The following is a 15,000-nucleotide window of genomic DNA, read 5'->3' as shown; positions in this document are numbered from 1 at the left end:
AGTTTACCATGTTTTGAGGGCATTTTAAGATAGTTTACCATGTTTTGAGGGCATTTTAAGATAGTTTACCATGTTTTGAGGGCATTTTAAGACAGTTTGGCAGGTTTTGAGGGCATTTTAAGACAGTTTGGCAAGTTTTGAGGGCATTTTAAAAGTTTGGCAGGTTTTTGTAGTGTTAGCATTATCTGTGTGTTCTTCCAGCGTCCAGTGGGGAATGCGACACACACCACACAGACACCACCACACTGTCCGCCAACACCACAGATGATGAGCAGGACAGCATCAGTGTAAGGGACAGATATTGGAACTCTGCTGCGTCGCTCATCAATATTAACTTCCCTCTTTGGAACACACGTGAGTAGTGATGGTGGTGGTGGTGTTGTGGTGGTGGAGGTGGTTGTGGTGGTGTGATGGTGGTGTTGTGGTTGTTGTGGTGGTGGTCTTGGTGGTTGTGGTGGTGGTGATGGTGGTGGCAGTAGTGATTGTGGTGGTGGTGGTGGTGGTGTGTGGCATTGTTTAGCATGTCATAGTCTGAACAGCAGCGATTGCAATGGTGTTGACAATTCTAATACTTCCAGAGCGGGCCGTGGTGGTGGTGACGGGCAGGCTGGCACGGAGGCTGCACCACGGACGCCAGCGATGTGTGATGGTGCGGGTCACAACACCACAGCCAGGCCAGGTCACCCTACACAACCTGACCTTGCCTCATGGGTCATATCAGGTCAAGGTTTTCAAAAGGGTCGACACAGGAGAGCTGGATGGACTCACTGACTCAACACCAGCAGGAGGAGGAGGAAGAGGAAGGCTAATTGTCAGAAAACACCATTTTTTACTGCCCACAAGTGAGTTTCCCAAAGATTGTGTTGTATATAAAGTCATGTTTTCTCTCACAAACTTGCAACTCAAACAATGCAATTTTTGTGTTGCATCTTTTATTCCATCTGTGTTTGTGTTGTGCTGTCATTACATTCAACTTCTGTGCTGTGTTTCAATGCATCTATAATTTTCTGCTGTGTCTATTTACCCAGTGGCAGTACATCTTTTTTTTTTTTTTTTTTTTTTTTTTTTTTTTTTTTTTTTTTTTTTTTTTCTTTCTTTTAAGACGGAAATCTGGCTAAGGGAAAAAAAATAAATAAATTGATTTAAAAAAACTACCCGCTGAGGTGTCAGTCACTAATGAAGTTAAGAAATAGGTATGTCGCAGTAGTATTAGTGAGTCATACCATTGTCATCACTGTTAATTGTATCTGTGTGTGTGTGTGTGTGCAGAGAGGCGGAGGGAGAGAATTCTGGTGAGGAACAGGAGACACAAGATGGCCACGTCTGGGCTGGAGGGGAGGAAGAAGCCGGGCCTGTCTAACACCGAGCTCATCCTGCAGAACCTGAGCCAGCTACAGTACAGCACACACCGCAAACACCGCCTAACACAACACAAACACCAGACCTCCCACACAACACCAGCTGGGGTGGAGGGCACGGAAGGAGGCCCCTGTGTTTGCTGCAAATGTTTCTCCTTCTCTCTCAATTACAACAACATGACGGCTGTTTTGACCTTCAACTACAGCCTCACCGAGTCCTGCCAGCCGGCCTGCTCTAGTAAGTCACAGCTTTTGCCTTCTGTGCTGTCAGTATAGAGGAGTTACCCACAATTCTCAAAGCAAGAGTCATGTCACTAACTTTCTCAGCACCAGTAGTCAGGATAGGTCAGGAAATAACACATTTAAGCTTGAAAAGGGCAAATTTACTGAGAAGCAAGTAAATAAAGCAGTAAATTTTAACCTGAGAAGTAAGTGAAAGGGAAAGAAATTATATTGAGACCCCGATCACTGTTTCCTGGATTAATTAGCATTGTTTCCTGCCCTAATGTTTAGTTTTTTGTGTCCTAATGTATTGTGGTGTCCGTAGCGGTGAATGTGCAGCTGTACCGGGAGGGCCAGAGCCTCTCCACCGCCCATCAGGACACAGAGAAACCAGGCGACCCACTCATGGGATCTGAACGCATTGGCAGAGACAAGAATGTGACACAGGTGTGTGTGTAATTCACCTCGGTCGCCTGCTGGTCACCCAGCCAGTCTTCCCCATTACGGAGCGAGGTCAGAGCTCATAGACCGATCTTCGGGTAGGACTGAGACCACACCACACTCCACACACCGGAAAAGCGAGGCCACAACCCCTCGAGTTACATCCCGTACCTATTTACTGCTGGGTGAACAGGGGCCAGACATTAAGAGGCTTGCCCATTTACCTCGCCGCCTCTGGGACTCGAACCCGGACCCTCTCGATTGTGAGTCGAGTGTGCTAACCACTACACTACGCGGTGTGTGTGTGTATATAGCCATTTGTCTGTATCTAGCTGTTAGTTTCTCTCTCTCTCTCTCTCTCTCTCTCTCTCTCTCTCTCTCTCTCTCTCTCTCTCTCTCTCTCTCTCTCTCTCTCTCTCTCTCTCTCTCTCTCTCTCTCTCTCTCTCTGATGCACATGTCCTCTCCATCAGGGTCCCATCCAGTACAGCAACATTGACACGGGCTGCTACTATGTTGAGCTGAAGCCACACCTGTACCCTCTGCCGGAGAGAACCATGCCTCTGTGTGTGGCGCCGCTCATCAACGTCACAGACATGGAGGCATGGGACCCTTACTTCTCCCTGGAGCCAAACCCTCACAGGTGTGCCACTATTAAGACATGTAGGGTCAGGTCTGTGTGTGTGTGTTGGGAGTGAATTGTTCAAAGATTTGCTGTTTAAATTATTATCCATGTGATTGTGTGTGTGTGAGTGGCCTGCAAGGGACTGGCAGTTAAGTGGGTCTTATTTATTTTTCCCTTTGCCAGTTTCTCCTCTTACATAAACACCACCACCACCACTACTACTACCACTAGCACCACCTCCCTCCACAGGCAGTCCCTCACAGTGCGGTGGATGGTTGGCGAGCAGTTCAACTTTTCCTCGTACGACCTGACCCTCCACCACCATCCCTCGCTGCACATCAACTGCACCGGCACAGCCATCTTCCCCAACATGTCCATCATTCCACAGAACAGGCTGGAAGTGAGGCAGGCAGGTGTCTAGACTCTTCACTTCTCACTCACTCACTTCAACTAAGGACTGCCACATTCACCTCACACATACACCTCACATATTCACCTCACATATTCTCCTCACATATTCACCTCACTCATTCTACATGCACAATATGCCATCCCTCTCTATGAAGAAAATACACACACACACACACACACACACACACACACACACACACACACACACACACACACACACACACACACACACACACACAGCATTGACGCTCTTAGTCCCATCTGCCACTAATGGAAACCGTACTACCCCCCAGAAACTTAGGCACAACACACACACACACACACACACACACACACACACACACACACACACACACACACACACACACACACCAAGCAACAGAATGATGACTCAGTGGCTAACAAGTGTTGGTGTGTTCCTTGCAGTCAGTGTACACGTTCCACAACCTGAGCAGTGGGTGGTACTGTGCGCGGGTCACTCCACTGGACGACCGCTGTCCCCTTGACGGCTGCCATGTTGTGTCCAGCCCTGCCCAGTTCCTCTTAGGTAATGCAACACTTCACTACTTCTCTTTCTTTTTCTATGTAAGAAGGAGACTGGCAAAGGACAACAAAAAAATAGGTAATTAGACAAAAAGACCCTCTCAGTTGCAGTTCCTATGCAGATTTGAAAGGGTTAGCCAAAAGAAGGATAAATGTCTTCAAACCTCACTCTTAGATGAAGTCAAGTCATAGAATGTTGGAAATACAGACACAGGCTGGGAGTTCCAGAGTTTACCAGAGAAATGTTTGAATGATTGAGAGTACTGGTTAACTCCTGCATTAGGGAGTTCCAGAGTTTACCAGAGAAATGTTTGAATGATTGAGAGTACTGGTTAACTCCTGCATTATAGAGGTGGACAGAGTAGTGGTGAATGACTGAGAGTACCGGTTAACTCTTACATTAGAGAGGTGGACAGAGTAGTGGTGAATGATTGAGAGTACTGGTTAACTCCTGCATTAGAGAGGTGGACAGAGTAGTGGTGAATGACTGAGAGTACCGGTTAACTCCTGCATTAGAGAGGTGGACAGAGTAGTGATGAATGATTGAGAGTACCGGTTAACTCCTGCATTCCTTTCACTCAAGTCAAACACATAATTTCATATAATTTTGTAAGTTTAAGTCTCCAACATTGATGGTGCAGGAAAAAGTCGCTGAATATTGGATAACCTGACATAATGAGTGAGCCCTTTGGTAACGAGGACCTTCAACATTTCAGAGCCAGCGGATTGGAAGTGTGAGGCAGAAGAGGAGTGCGATGACAAGGGTGGATTGGGTCTCACTCTCCTGGTGGTGGGGTGTGTGGTGGGTGCGGTAGTGACTGGCGTGACTCTGGCCTGGGCAATACTTTACACCTGGCCATCTATCACACAGGTGTTCAGCTCTGCAACACACTATTCACCAGGTGGGTTGGTGTTTGTTAGCAGTGTTGATTTTAGACATGCAAAACTACTAATGACTTCAATAATTTTAAGGCGTCACACAAACTCAGGGATCTTTTCAATTAATGCCTTCAGTTGTTTGACATGTTTTCATATTCATTCTGGTGACTATTTGGTGATTTTAAACAGCTTCAGATATTTATGTTGGGATCAGAATAGCGAAGACCCTGGCCATTAATCTTCTGACCTCCATAAACCCTTGCTAATGTCAATAAAATGGTCTAATGGTACTCAAATCTCAAGGTAAAAATGTGTCCCAGTACTGAAGTGGTCAATGCTTTCCTCCTGTGTTCTTTCTGCAAGCATTTTAACTCTCCCGTGTGTTCCTGTGTTCAGTTCCCATCAGGTCCAGCGTGCACAAAGGTGGTGGACACAGGAGGCAAGTGGTGTTGCTGGTGTGGACGCCTCAGGACCCTCACAGTGCTAAGTTTGTCTCCATCATCACTGCCTTCAAGACTCTGCTGAGAACTTATGGCCATTGTGAGGTGTGTGTGTGTGTGTGTGTGTGTGTGTGTGTGTGTGTGTGTGTGTGTGTGTGTGTGTGTGTGTGTGTGTGTGTGTGTGTGTGTGTGTTCTATTTCAATGTCAGACTTTTTGGTGTGTTAAAAATTTATTCACTTTTAACACTGATTTTTTTTTTTTTTTTTTTTTTTTTTTATCATATTTTGTTATTTTCATTGCAATCTTTACTCTCATGTTTTGTTATTTCCAGGTGTATGATTACCTGGAGCTGTCTTCGTTACCTGAGAGGCAGCAGCTTCACCTGTTGGCTTCACCCACCACCTGGCTAGACTCCATCCTGGCGCAGCACTCCATCAAGGTAACACACACACACACACACACACACACACACACACACACACACATGCACATGCACATGCACACATACACACACATGAAGAAAGACTGAAGGAAATGGAACTACCAACTTTGAGGTATAGACGGGAGAGAGGAGACCTAATAATGATGTATAAGATAGTGAACCGTATGGAAACAATAGACAGACAAGACCTGGTGATACTGACAGAGGATGGACACACACACACACACAGAAAGATAGACAGACAAAACCTGGTAACACTGACAGAGGATGGACACACACACACACACACACACACACACACACACACACACACACACACACACACACACACACACACACACACACACACACACACACACACACAGAAATATAGACAAAGACCTGGTAACACTGATGGTGGATGGAGATAGACAAACAAGAGGACACTCCAAGATGATGAAAAGTCAGCATTTAACAAACATTAAGAAGCTAAATTTTCCACAAAGAACAGTGGACATCTGGGATGAACTGGGTGAAGAGATTTTAACAGTGTAAATTGCATACAAATTGAAGGAAAAGTTGGATAAATGTAGATATGGAGACAGGTCACTAGGAGCCCCCAGCCCCACTCCAACTCTGTAACATACAACTAGGTAAACACACACTGACACACCCTCGCTCTGCAGATCATCATGGTAGCATCGGAGGGGGCTTGGCAGAGACAGTTGGAGTGGAAGCAGCCAGACTCAGGGATGCAGAAGGCAAGTGTGAGTCTGCTGTCCACTTCTCACAACGCCCTGGACCAGCTACTCTTCCCATACCTCCTGAGACGCCTCCACGACCAGCCTGATCTTGCCGGTGACTACTCCAGGCTCTTCCATGTCAGGTGAGCTTGTGTGGAGCTTGTAGGAGAAAGCTGGGTAAGGGCAGCATAAAACATAAAAATGTCCACTTAGATGCCAGTTCCTTTGTACGTCTGAGAGAGTTAGCCACAATAAAGGGATAAATGTGTTGAAACCTCCCTCTTAAATGAAGTCAAGTCACAGGAAGGTGGAAATACAGAAGCAGGCAGGGAGTTCCAGTGTGCCAGAGAAAGGTGTGAAGGATTGAGAGTACGGGTTAACTCTTGCATTAGAGAGATGGACAAAGTAGTGGTGAATGATTGAGAGTACTGGTTAATTCCTGCATTAGAGAGGTGGACAGAGTAATAGTGAATGATTGAGAGTACTGGTTAATTCCTGCATTAGAGAGGTGGACAGAGTAATGGTGAATGATTGAGAGTACTGGTTAATTCCTGCATTAGAGAGGTGGACAGAGTAATGGTGAATGATTGAGAGTACTGGTTAATTCCTGCATTAGAGAGGTGGACAGAGTAATGGTGAATGATTGAGAGTACTGGTTAATTCCTGCATTAAAGAGGGGGACAGAGTAGCAGTAAATGATTGAGAGTACTGGTTAACTCTTGCATTAGAGAGGTGGACAGAGAAATGGCTGGAGTGTGCAAGGGAGGACAAAACTTACAGGGCACAATTCTCGAGCACTCTCATATCACAGCGGGACTTGCCTTTTGAATGAGGACAGAGTTTGAGAGGAAAAACCAGGTGAGAGTAGAGAGAAGTAGGGAAGAAACTTGAAAAATTATGAACATCAGAATGGATGGAGGACCGAAAGAGAGGAATTAAAGTAAGATTGAGATGGAAAAATGATAAAATAATGGCGAGAATAAAGAAACAAGAACAAGAAAAGGATTTAAAATATGTACGAAGAGAAGAACACATTATTTAAAAAGAAAAATATATATAGAAGGGAGAAAATAGCTTACCAATATCAGATTCTTTCCCTCACTTCATATCACAAGAACTGGCTCATTTTCCTTTGTTATGATCCCTACACCACTTCTTGCCTCCTTCACTCTCTCACTTGTGCTATATTAGGCTTGTGTATCCTTGTATTAAGTGTGTACATCCTTGTAATTTGTGTTCATCCTTGCAGGTTCTCCGAGGTGAGCCACAGCGCGGTGGAGCTCAGCAATCTTGTGTCCTGGAAAAGATTCAAGATTCCCGAGCACATTAGAAGTCTTGCTGTCTCTCTACATGGGTTAGTAGTGGTGGTGGTGGTGGTGGTGGTTGGCAAAATGGAGTGTTTATAAAGGCCCATTGCATTCTCGTTGCTCCATTTTTATATGTTTGTGTGTTTGTTTTATTCTTATTTTATGGGGTTTTTGTGTGTAATTCTCTTCCTCCTCCTCCTCTTTTTTTTCTCTTTCTCTATCTCCTACTCCTGCTTCTCCTCCTCTTCATCATCATTCGTATTCTTCTAATTCTTTTTCCTCCTCCTTCTCTCTATTTTACTCCTCCTCATCTTTTCTTCCTCCTCTTCCTGTTTTCCTCCTCCTGTTTTCTTGTGTGTTTGTGTTGGGAGGAAAAATATTATGTACCTTCATTGATTTTGTTTAATTCATTTTGTTTTTAAAGTCTTTTTACAGATTCTACAATCTCTCTCTCTCTCTCTCTCTCTCTCTCTCTCTCTCTCTCTCTCTCTCTCTCTCTCTAGCGTTTGCATGTGTTGTTGTTGAGTTGTAGTTGGTTGTATTGCATTATTACTTGTATTTAGATGGTGGTGTATTATTAGACACACACACACACACACACACACACACACACACACACACACACACCGGTAGCTCAGTGGTTAGAGCGCTGGCTTCACAAGCCAGATGACCGGGGTTGGATTCCCCGGCCGGGTGGAGATATTTGGGTGTGTCTTCTTTCACGTGTAGCCCCTGTTCAGTGTTCAGTGTTGAGTGTTGAGTGTTGAGGTAGCAGTGAGTAGGTAGGGGATGTAAATGGAGGAGTTGTGAGGTTGTTGTCCCGGTGTGTGGTGTGTGCCTGGTCTCAGGCCTATCCCAAGATCGGAAATAATGAGCTCTGAGCTCGTTCCATAGGGTAACGTCTGGCTGTCTCGTCAGAGACTGCAGCAGCAGATCAAACACTGAAACACACACACACACTTATTTTCTCTTCCATTTTCTTTTTCTAAATTTTTCTCCCTTTATTTTCACCATTTTCTTCTCTCTCTCTCTCTCTCCCACCACAGCCCCACAGGATGTTGACAAACCCAGTCACTCACCACATAATGTCTGCCCCTCCCCCTCTCTCACCTCTCTCTCTCTCTCTCTCTCTCTCTCCCACTCTCTCTCTATGTTGACAAACCCACACTCTCTCTCTCACAGCCCCACAGTATGTCAAACCCTCTCTCTCTCTCTCTCTCTCTCTCTCTCTCTCTCTCTCTCTCTCTCTCTCTCTCTCTCTCTCTCTCTCTCTCTCTCTCTCTCTCTCTCTCTCTCTCTCTCTCTCTCTCTCTCTACTCTCTGCTATCCACTAAACCCAGTCTGTTTATTAGGCAATACAATAACAACTCTCTTGCTTGTATCCTGATCACCTCTCGGCCACTGTCTTGTATCTTGTAAAATCTCTGTTGGTCACTGTCTTGCTGTATATCATCTCCTTGGTCACCGTCTTGTAGTGCTTTCTCTCTCTGTCTGTCCTGTCTTGTAGTGTTGTTTCTCTCAGCCTTGTCCTGTCTTGTTGTAGTGTTGTGTCTCCTAGCCCCGTCCTGTCTTGTGTCTTGTAGTAGTGTTGCCTCTCTCAGCCCCTGTCCTGTCTTGTATCTTGTAGTGTTGTCTCTCTCGGCCCGTCCTGTCAACTGTCTTGTCTCGGCAGAGGTGTGGCGGCGTCAGCGTTTGAGGAGCCCAGTGAAGAGCAGCTAAGGGACCTCCAGGCAGCACTGTCCGCCCACCCTCAGCACTGCAGCCACCTCACCAATGGCACCACACTCCCCTGGCCCACTGCCGTCACCTGTAATGGCAACTCTGCACTGGGCAACGGCACTGCCAGAACGTGAGGAGTGGCAGTGTGTGGTGATGTCTTGGTGTCTTGGGCATTGAGGTCTTGTAGGATGTCTTGCCTGTAGGAGAAGATGATGGTGATTATTACTATTATTATCTTTTAAATAGTTTTTCCCCTCTTGTCTGTAACAGATGTGTTTTGGTGTTTCTTTTACTTTTTAACAAGAGGCAACAAAGCTATCTAGGGCAACTAAAGGCTGATTACAAACAAGGCTCTGTAAAGATGCCGAGTCCCTGTAGAATTGAGTCAAAAGAGAAGTGTCTTGATGCTTTGCTCATGAAGGGGTTAAGGGGAGAGTCCGGTTTGGAGACCCCAAAAATATAAAAAAAATGACTTTTTGTGAAAAAAATATATTTGGTAGGTATACATTTTGGCAACTATCTCGCAAAGATTTAAAAGGAAACTTGCGATAGTTTCCCTTTAAATCCGTTTAAAGGTCCCGCTCAACCACGTGCAGCAGCTGTGCGTTTGTTTACATCAGCAGAGTAAGTTTTTTCCACCCAATTCTACGAAAAATGCTAAAATCTGAACTTTTTGTGTGTGGATATGATATGGCAAGACTGACGACGAGTCTGTGTGGTATCAGTGTTCGGTGGGTCGGTCACAGGGCTCAGTGCTCTCGTAGCTACAGTCACGCCAGGATGCTGCGCTGTTTCTCGCGACCTCTCTCAGCCCATATCTCAAAACATAAGTTATTCCCCTTCTAACGTTAACCTTGGAGCCAGTTTTAGCTTGATTTCAATGAAACAAAGACTAAAAGGCAGAGGAATACTTTCTCTTCAAATCATCGTCGCTGTTTTTTTTTATATATGTCTGGTTTAATTTTATATTAATATTTTTTTGGTCAAAAAAAGGCAAAAAAAAACACATTTAAAAAAAAAATCATAAAACAAATTTAAAAGCTGAAATGAAAAATCTAACGACGAAGAAACATTTCATATTATAACGTCTCTAAGTCACAGAAAAATGAAGGTTGTGGGGCCAATAATAACGACGGAGATTCGCTTTTAAATTTTCGTTGTAGTTGTAGTTGGAGGGGGGGGGAGGGGGACAAGAATGGGGGTCAATGTCTAATGTTGATGTAAATGATGCCAATACTTCACAACATAAAAATCAGAGCGATTCATGCATATTTACCGGAGATATGGCACCCCCGATCTAAACCGGACTCTCCCCTTAAGTCAAGGGAGAATACAGAAGCAGGCAAGGAGTTCCAGAGTTTACCGGTGATATGGAGTGATTATACTGGCTAACCTAGAGTGATTGAGAATGCTGGCTAATCTATTGTGTTGAAAGTGTTTGAGAATACTGGCTAATCTGTTGTGTTGAAAAAAAGTGTTGTGTACGTCGAGAGGACAGGGGGCACAGTGGAGTTAGTGTGATAGAAATAGCTGCAAGGAAAAAGACAAAATTAGGTAGAGATTCTTCAGTTATTAGTTTGCTGTTAACGTCTTCAGTACTGGGATGCATTTTTACCTTTTATGGGTGTGATTAGACTATTTTATTTACATTACAAGAGGTCTGTGGAGGTTGGGAGATTAATAACTACAGTCTTCACTATTTTAACCCCTCATAAATTTCTGAAGCTGTATAAGATCATGTAGGAAGGAGATTGAATGTGAGTCATGCTACTGAAGAGGTTAAATAAAATGCATCTTTGAAAACCTGCCATACACAACACTCACACTCTCCTCTCCTCTCCTCTTCTCTTCTCTTCTCTTCTCTTCTCTCTTCTCTTCCTCCTCTCCTCTTCTCTCTACTAACTTTACAACCTAATTCAGGGGACACAAAACATTCCAGAAAAAAAAACTGCCATGAATAGAGACTCACAATATTTCAGCCCTGAGTCTCGTCCACCCACCTAACCAAACCAACCCACTTATCCACCTATTCCCACTCCATTCCCAAGGTCTTTCACCCCCTATCCAGTCACTCCCTCAGTCCTATATCCATCTATCCAGTTCTTCTCTCAGTCCAACATTCACCTATCCAGTTCTTCTCTCAGTCCAACATCCACCTATCCAGTTCTTCTCTCAGTCCTACATCCATTTATTCAGTCCTTCCTTTCACCTATCCATTTATCCAGTCCTTCCATCTATCCAGTTCTTCTCTCAGTCCTACATCCACCCTATCTACCTATCTGAGCCCTTTCCTCAGTCCTCCATCCATCTATCCACCTATCCAAGCCCTTCCATATTCACCTCTCTCACTCATTGCATCCACTTATTCTTCCTCTTGTTGCTGCGTTGGCATCAGTATCCAGTATTTGTGTCTGTGATCTGTGGGGTTTATTAATGTGTAAGGTTTGTCTGGTTCTTATTAGGGCTTGACGCTTCTAATAAATTGTTCCTGCAGTTAGTCTGGTTATATATATATATATTTTTTTTTTTTTTTTTTTTTTTCTATTTCTGCAGTTAATACCGTTTTTTTTTTTTATTTTCTATTATTTATTTATTTATTTATTTTATTTATTTATTTATTTTTTTTTTCCTTCCTGCAGTTATAGTGTGGTTATTTGAGGTTGTTTATTATTTTTATTGTATTTTTTTTTTCTTAACTATTTCTGCAGTTAATACTGTTTTTCTTTTTTTATTTATATATCAATTTTTTCTGCTGTTAGTGTGGTTATTTTTTCTTTTTTTTTTCTAGTGCAGTTAATACTTTTTTTTTTTTTTCCGTAGTTAGTGAGGGTATTTTTTCATTTTTACTATTTCTGCAGTTAATACCATTTTTTGTTTTTATTTATCTATTTTTTTTCCCGCAGTTAGTGAGGTTATTCTTTCATTTTTTTTACTATTTCTGCAGTTAATATTATTTTTCTTTTTATTTATCTATCTTATTATTCTTTTTTTTCCCCTCCAGTACAGGGACGCATTTTTACTATGAGTTTTGGGTAAAGACGATTTTATTGACATTAGGAAGGGTCTGGAGGGCAGAAGATTAATGGCCACAGTCTTCACTATTCTAATCCCCTCACAAGTTACTGAAGCTGTATTAAATTCCCAAAATGAAATGAATATGAAAATAAATATGAAAATGCATCCCAGTACTGAAAGGGTTAATGGTTCCTGCAGCCACAGAGCTCATATTCCCAGAGCACCTTATTGAACAAGTGTGGCATAGCATTGTTAGTCTCTGGTCCACATTTATAGAACTTTCCATCTCTCACTGCAACATTCAACAGCTTGGAATTGTCTGTGTCTGCTGCTCAATACACTCAGTCAAGGAAGGTCATAGTGGGGAGATCAAGGAAGCTGTGAGTGTGTGTGGTGTATTGTCTGCCCTGCTACTGAGATATGTATAGAGAAAATGCCAAAATCTTCTTTATATTCTTTTTACGCAAGAGGGAAACTGGCCAAGGGCATGGAAGTTAAATAAAAAAAGGCCCACTTGATTGCCAGTTCCCTTAAAGATCAGAGTTAGCCAAAAGTCTGGGATAAATGTCTTGAAATGTACATATACATAAAAAAAATGCCAAAATGTTCTTTATAGCCATCGAAATTAGCATTGAGAGAATGAAACTTTGAAATAAGGACCAGAAATGTGTATGTGCATGTATGATTGTATAAATGTATGAGAGAAGTATGTATAATGTACTGCTGTAATGAGCATGTCTGCCTATTTGTATATGCCTGTGTGTGGCGCCAAAGCTTAATTCAAACTGTCGATAGGAAAAGATACAAAATATTCTAACGCTGAAGAGTTTGGTACATGCAAAGTAGCGTTAAGTTATTATTCCTCTATTTATAATCTGCCAGCATTCCAAAGTCAATCGTGTTTAAACATACCAAACATTTCAGCGAGTCATTCAAGATTCTCAGTGCACGTTTTACTGCACAAAAATTAGGATTAAAGCGCTGTACTTTTACTGTTATACTACGGTGGTGATGGTGATGATAGTGGTGATGGTGGTGGCTTGTGTGCTATGTCCTAGTCCTAGTAACTTTAGAGTCCAGTGTGCTCAAACTTTCGTAGGTGTTTCAAGGTGTCCAGTACGGCATTTGTGAAGGAAGGAAGTGTGTTGGAGGAGAGCACAGTGTTACCACCTCAGAAAGTAAGCAACCAATCACACCTTTTAGTATCTTTCATAATCTATTCTTACATGTACATTGGCAACACTCTCTCACTCTCTCTCTCATCCTAGCATTATGTACTATTCCCTGACCTAACCCATTCAGTACTGGGATGCATTTTTTACCTTGAGTTTTGGGTACAATTAACCCCTTCAGTACTGGGACACAATTTTGCCTTGAGATTTATGTACGATTAGACCATTTTGTTGACATTAGGAAGGGTCTATGGAGGTGAAGATTAATGGTCAGTGTCTTTACTATTTTAATCCCCCAACACAAGTTTCTGAAACTGTGTAAAATCACCAAATAGTCACCAGAATGAATATGGAAACACGTCATGCTACTGAAAGGGTTAAACGATTTTATTACATTAGAAAGGGTTTATGGTGCTCAGATTAATAGCCAGAGTCTTCACTATTTTAATCCCCACATGAGTTTCTGAAGCATAAAATCACCAAATAGTCACCAGAATGAAAGTGAAAATGTGTCCTGGTACTGAAGGGGTTAAAATCTTCCTCTATTTTGGTAACCTGTTTCTCTCTCTCTCTCTCTCTCTCTCTCTCTCTCTCTCTCTCTCTCTCTCTCTCTCTCTCTCTCTCTCTCTCTCTCTCTGTCCTTGCTTACTCACCTGGGAACTTGAGTATATAATGTTTACCGAATTACTCACCTGGGAATATTAAATCATCCCATTATCTGCCATTATCATTTGCTTCAGTACTTAAAATCTTACGTTTTTGTGCTAATTGAGAACCTGGGTTTGTATTCAAACACTGTCCTTTCACCACAACTGTTTTCCAAGGCCACAGAGATGACTAGCAAGGTTTTCAAGAGTGTTTCTCCCAATTAATAATGTAAAAAATCTTGTCACTCTGCCTCTAGAATTGTAAAAACACCTTAAAAACTTGTGTAAATTTAGATAAAGCCTTTTGAAGTGTTTGAGAATACAAGGCCCTGTTTCTATCTCTTAAAGGATTAATGAAGCTGTATTGTGTTAAGTGTAAGTGGTACCAAAGCTATTATTGTTCTCTACATGCTAACTCAAAAAGAAGAAAGTGGGCCATTGTGTTTATATAGGTGTAAGTGTGGCCTTACAATTGTGATATTTCAGTGTGGGGAAGCACCTTATGCAGATCCCATGTTTGTTATATGTGTGTGTGTGTGTGTGTGTGTGTGTGTGTGTCATGTGTGTCTCTTTCACATTTAGAGGAAACTTTCTCCCTCTGTTTCTGTACAAATAATAAAGTTACATTACTCATTCACTGTGTTTGGTCTGCCCATCACCTGTATGCACCACTTAAACAAACAAACACACACACACACACTCACCATTACTGTTGTGAAAGTGCCATAGAGATGATTAAATGTGTTCTCAAGAGTATTAGTGTAGAAGTCTTGTTAACTAGTCTCTATAACCACATGAGCACCTTGAGAACCCATACAACTTCAACTGAGTCTTATAAAAGTGAGGAGCTGATTCTTAGTGTTTCTCCTAACGTTTAATGAAATCTGCAAAATCTGCCACCAGAACTATAGAAACTCCCTTGAAAACCTTGTCAAATATTAGTAACCAAGTTTTCAAGAGTGTTTACCAGTTATCAATGAAGAAATCTTGTTAATCTTCAAAACCATGCCATATTTTCCAATTCTGCTTACTATATGGCTTCAGAAACTCATGTGGGG

At 42.6% G+C, this 15,000-nt stretch overlaps 1 protein-coding gene and 1 long non-coding RNA gene across 4 annotated transcripts in view; one reads left to right on the top strand and one right to left on the bottom strand.

The window, feature by feature from the left end:
* LOC123511743 overlaps positions 1–9,537 on the top strand; it is a 34,203-nt gene extending 24,666 nt beyond the window's left edge. For all 3 annotated transcript variants that reach the window (XM_045267922.1, XM_045267874.1, XM_045267787.1), the window contains 13 exons: positions 202–354; positions 579–842; positions 1,270–1,596; positions 1,906–2,027; positions 2,493–2,662; positions 2,894–3,053; positions 3,482–3,602; positions 4,315–4,500; positions 4,874–5,022; positions 5,250–5,357; positions 6,026–6,225; positions 7,332–7,436; positions 9,062–9,537. In XM_045267922.1, coding sequence (XP_045123857.1) covers positions 647–842; positions 1,270–1,596; positions 1,906–2,027; positions 2,493–2,662; positions 2,894–3,053; positions 3,482–3,602; positions 4,315–4,500; positions 4,874–5,022; positions 5,250–5,357; positions 6,026–6,225; positions 7,332–7,436; positions 9,062–9,242 — 2,025 coding nt within the window. In that variant the 5' untranslated portion in view covers positions 202–354; positions 579–646 and the 3' untranslated portion in view covers positions 9,243–9,537. The remainder of the gene's footprint in view (positions 1–201; positions 355–578; positions 843–1,269; positions 1,597–1,905; positions 2,028–2,492; positions 2,663–2,893; positions 3,054–3,481; positions 3,603–4,314; positions 4,501–4,873; positions 5,023–5,249; positions 5,358–6,025; positions 6,226–7,331; positions 7,437–9,061) is intronic.
* The window catches only part of LOC123512432, a 13,813-nt gene continuing 8,012 nt past the window's right edge, over positions 9,200–15,000 (bottom strand). Inside the window, exon 3 of the long non-coding RNA XR_006677103.1 lies at positions 9,200–9,305. This is a non-coding gene — a long non-coding RNA (uncharacterized LOC123512432). The remainder of the gene's footprint in view (positions 9,306–15,000) is intronic.

The sequence above is a fragment of the Portunus trituberculatus genome, chromosome 1 (assembly GCF_017591435.1).
Source record: "Portunus trituberculatus isolate SZX2019 chromosome 1, ASM1759143v1, whole genome shotgun sequence".
In the NCBI taxonomy this organism is placed as follows: Eukaryota; Metazoa; Arthropoda; class Malacostraca; order Decapoda; family Portunidae; genus Portunus; species Portunus trituberculatus.
The sequence above is the reverse complement of the archived record's forward strand: the minus strand, read 5'-3'. Positions and strand labels throughout refer to the sequence as shown.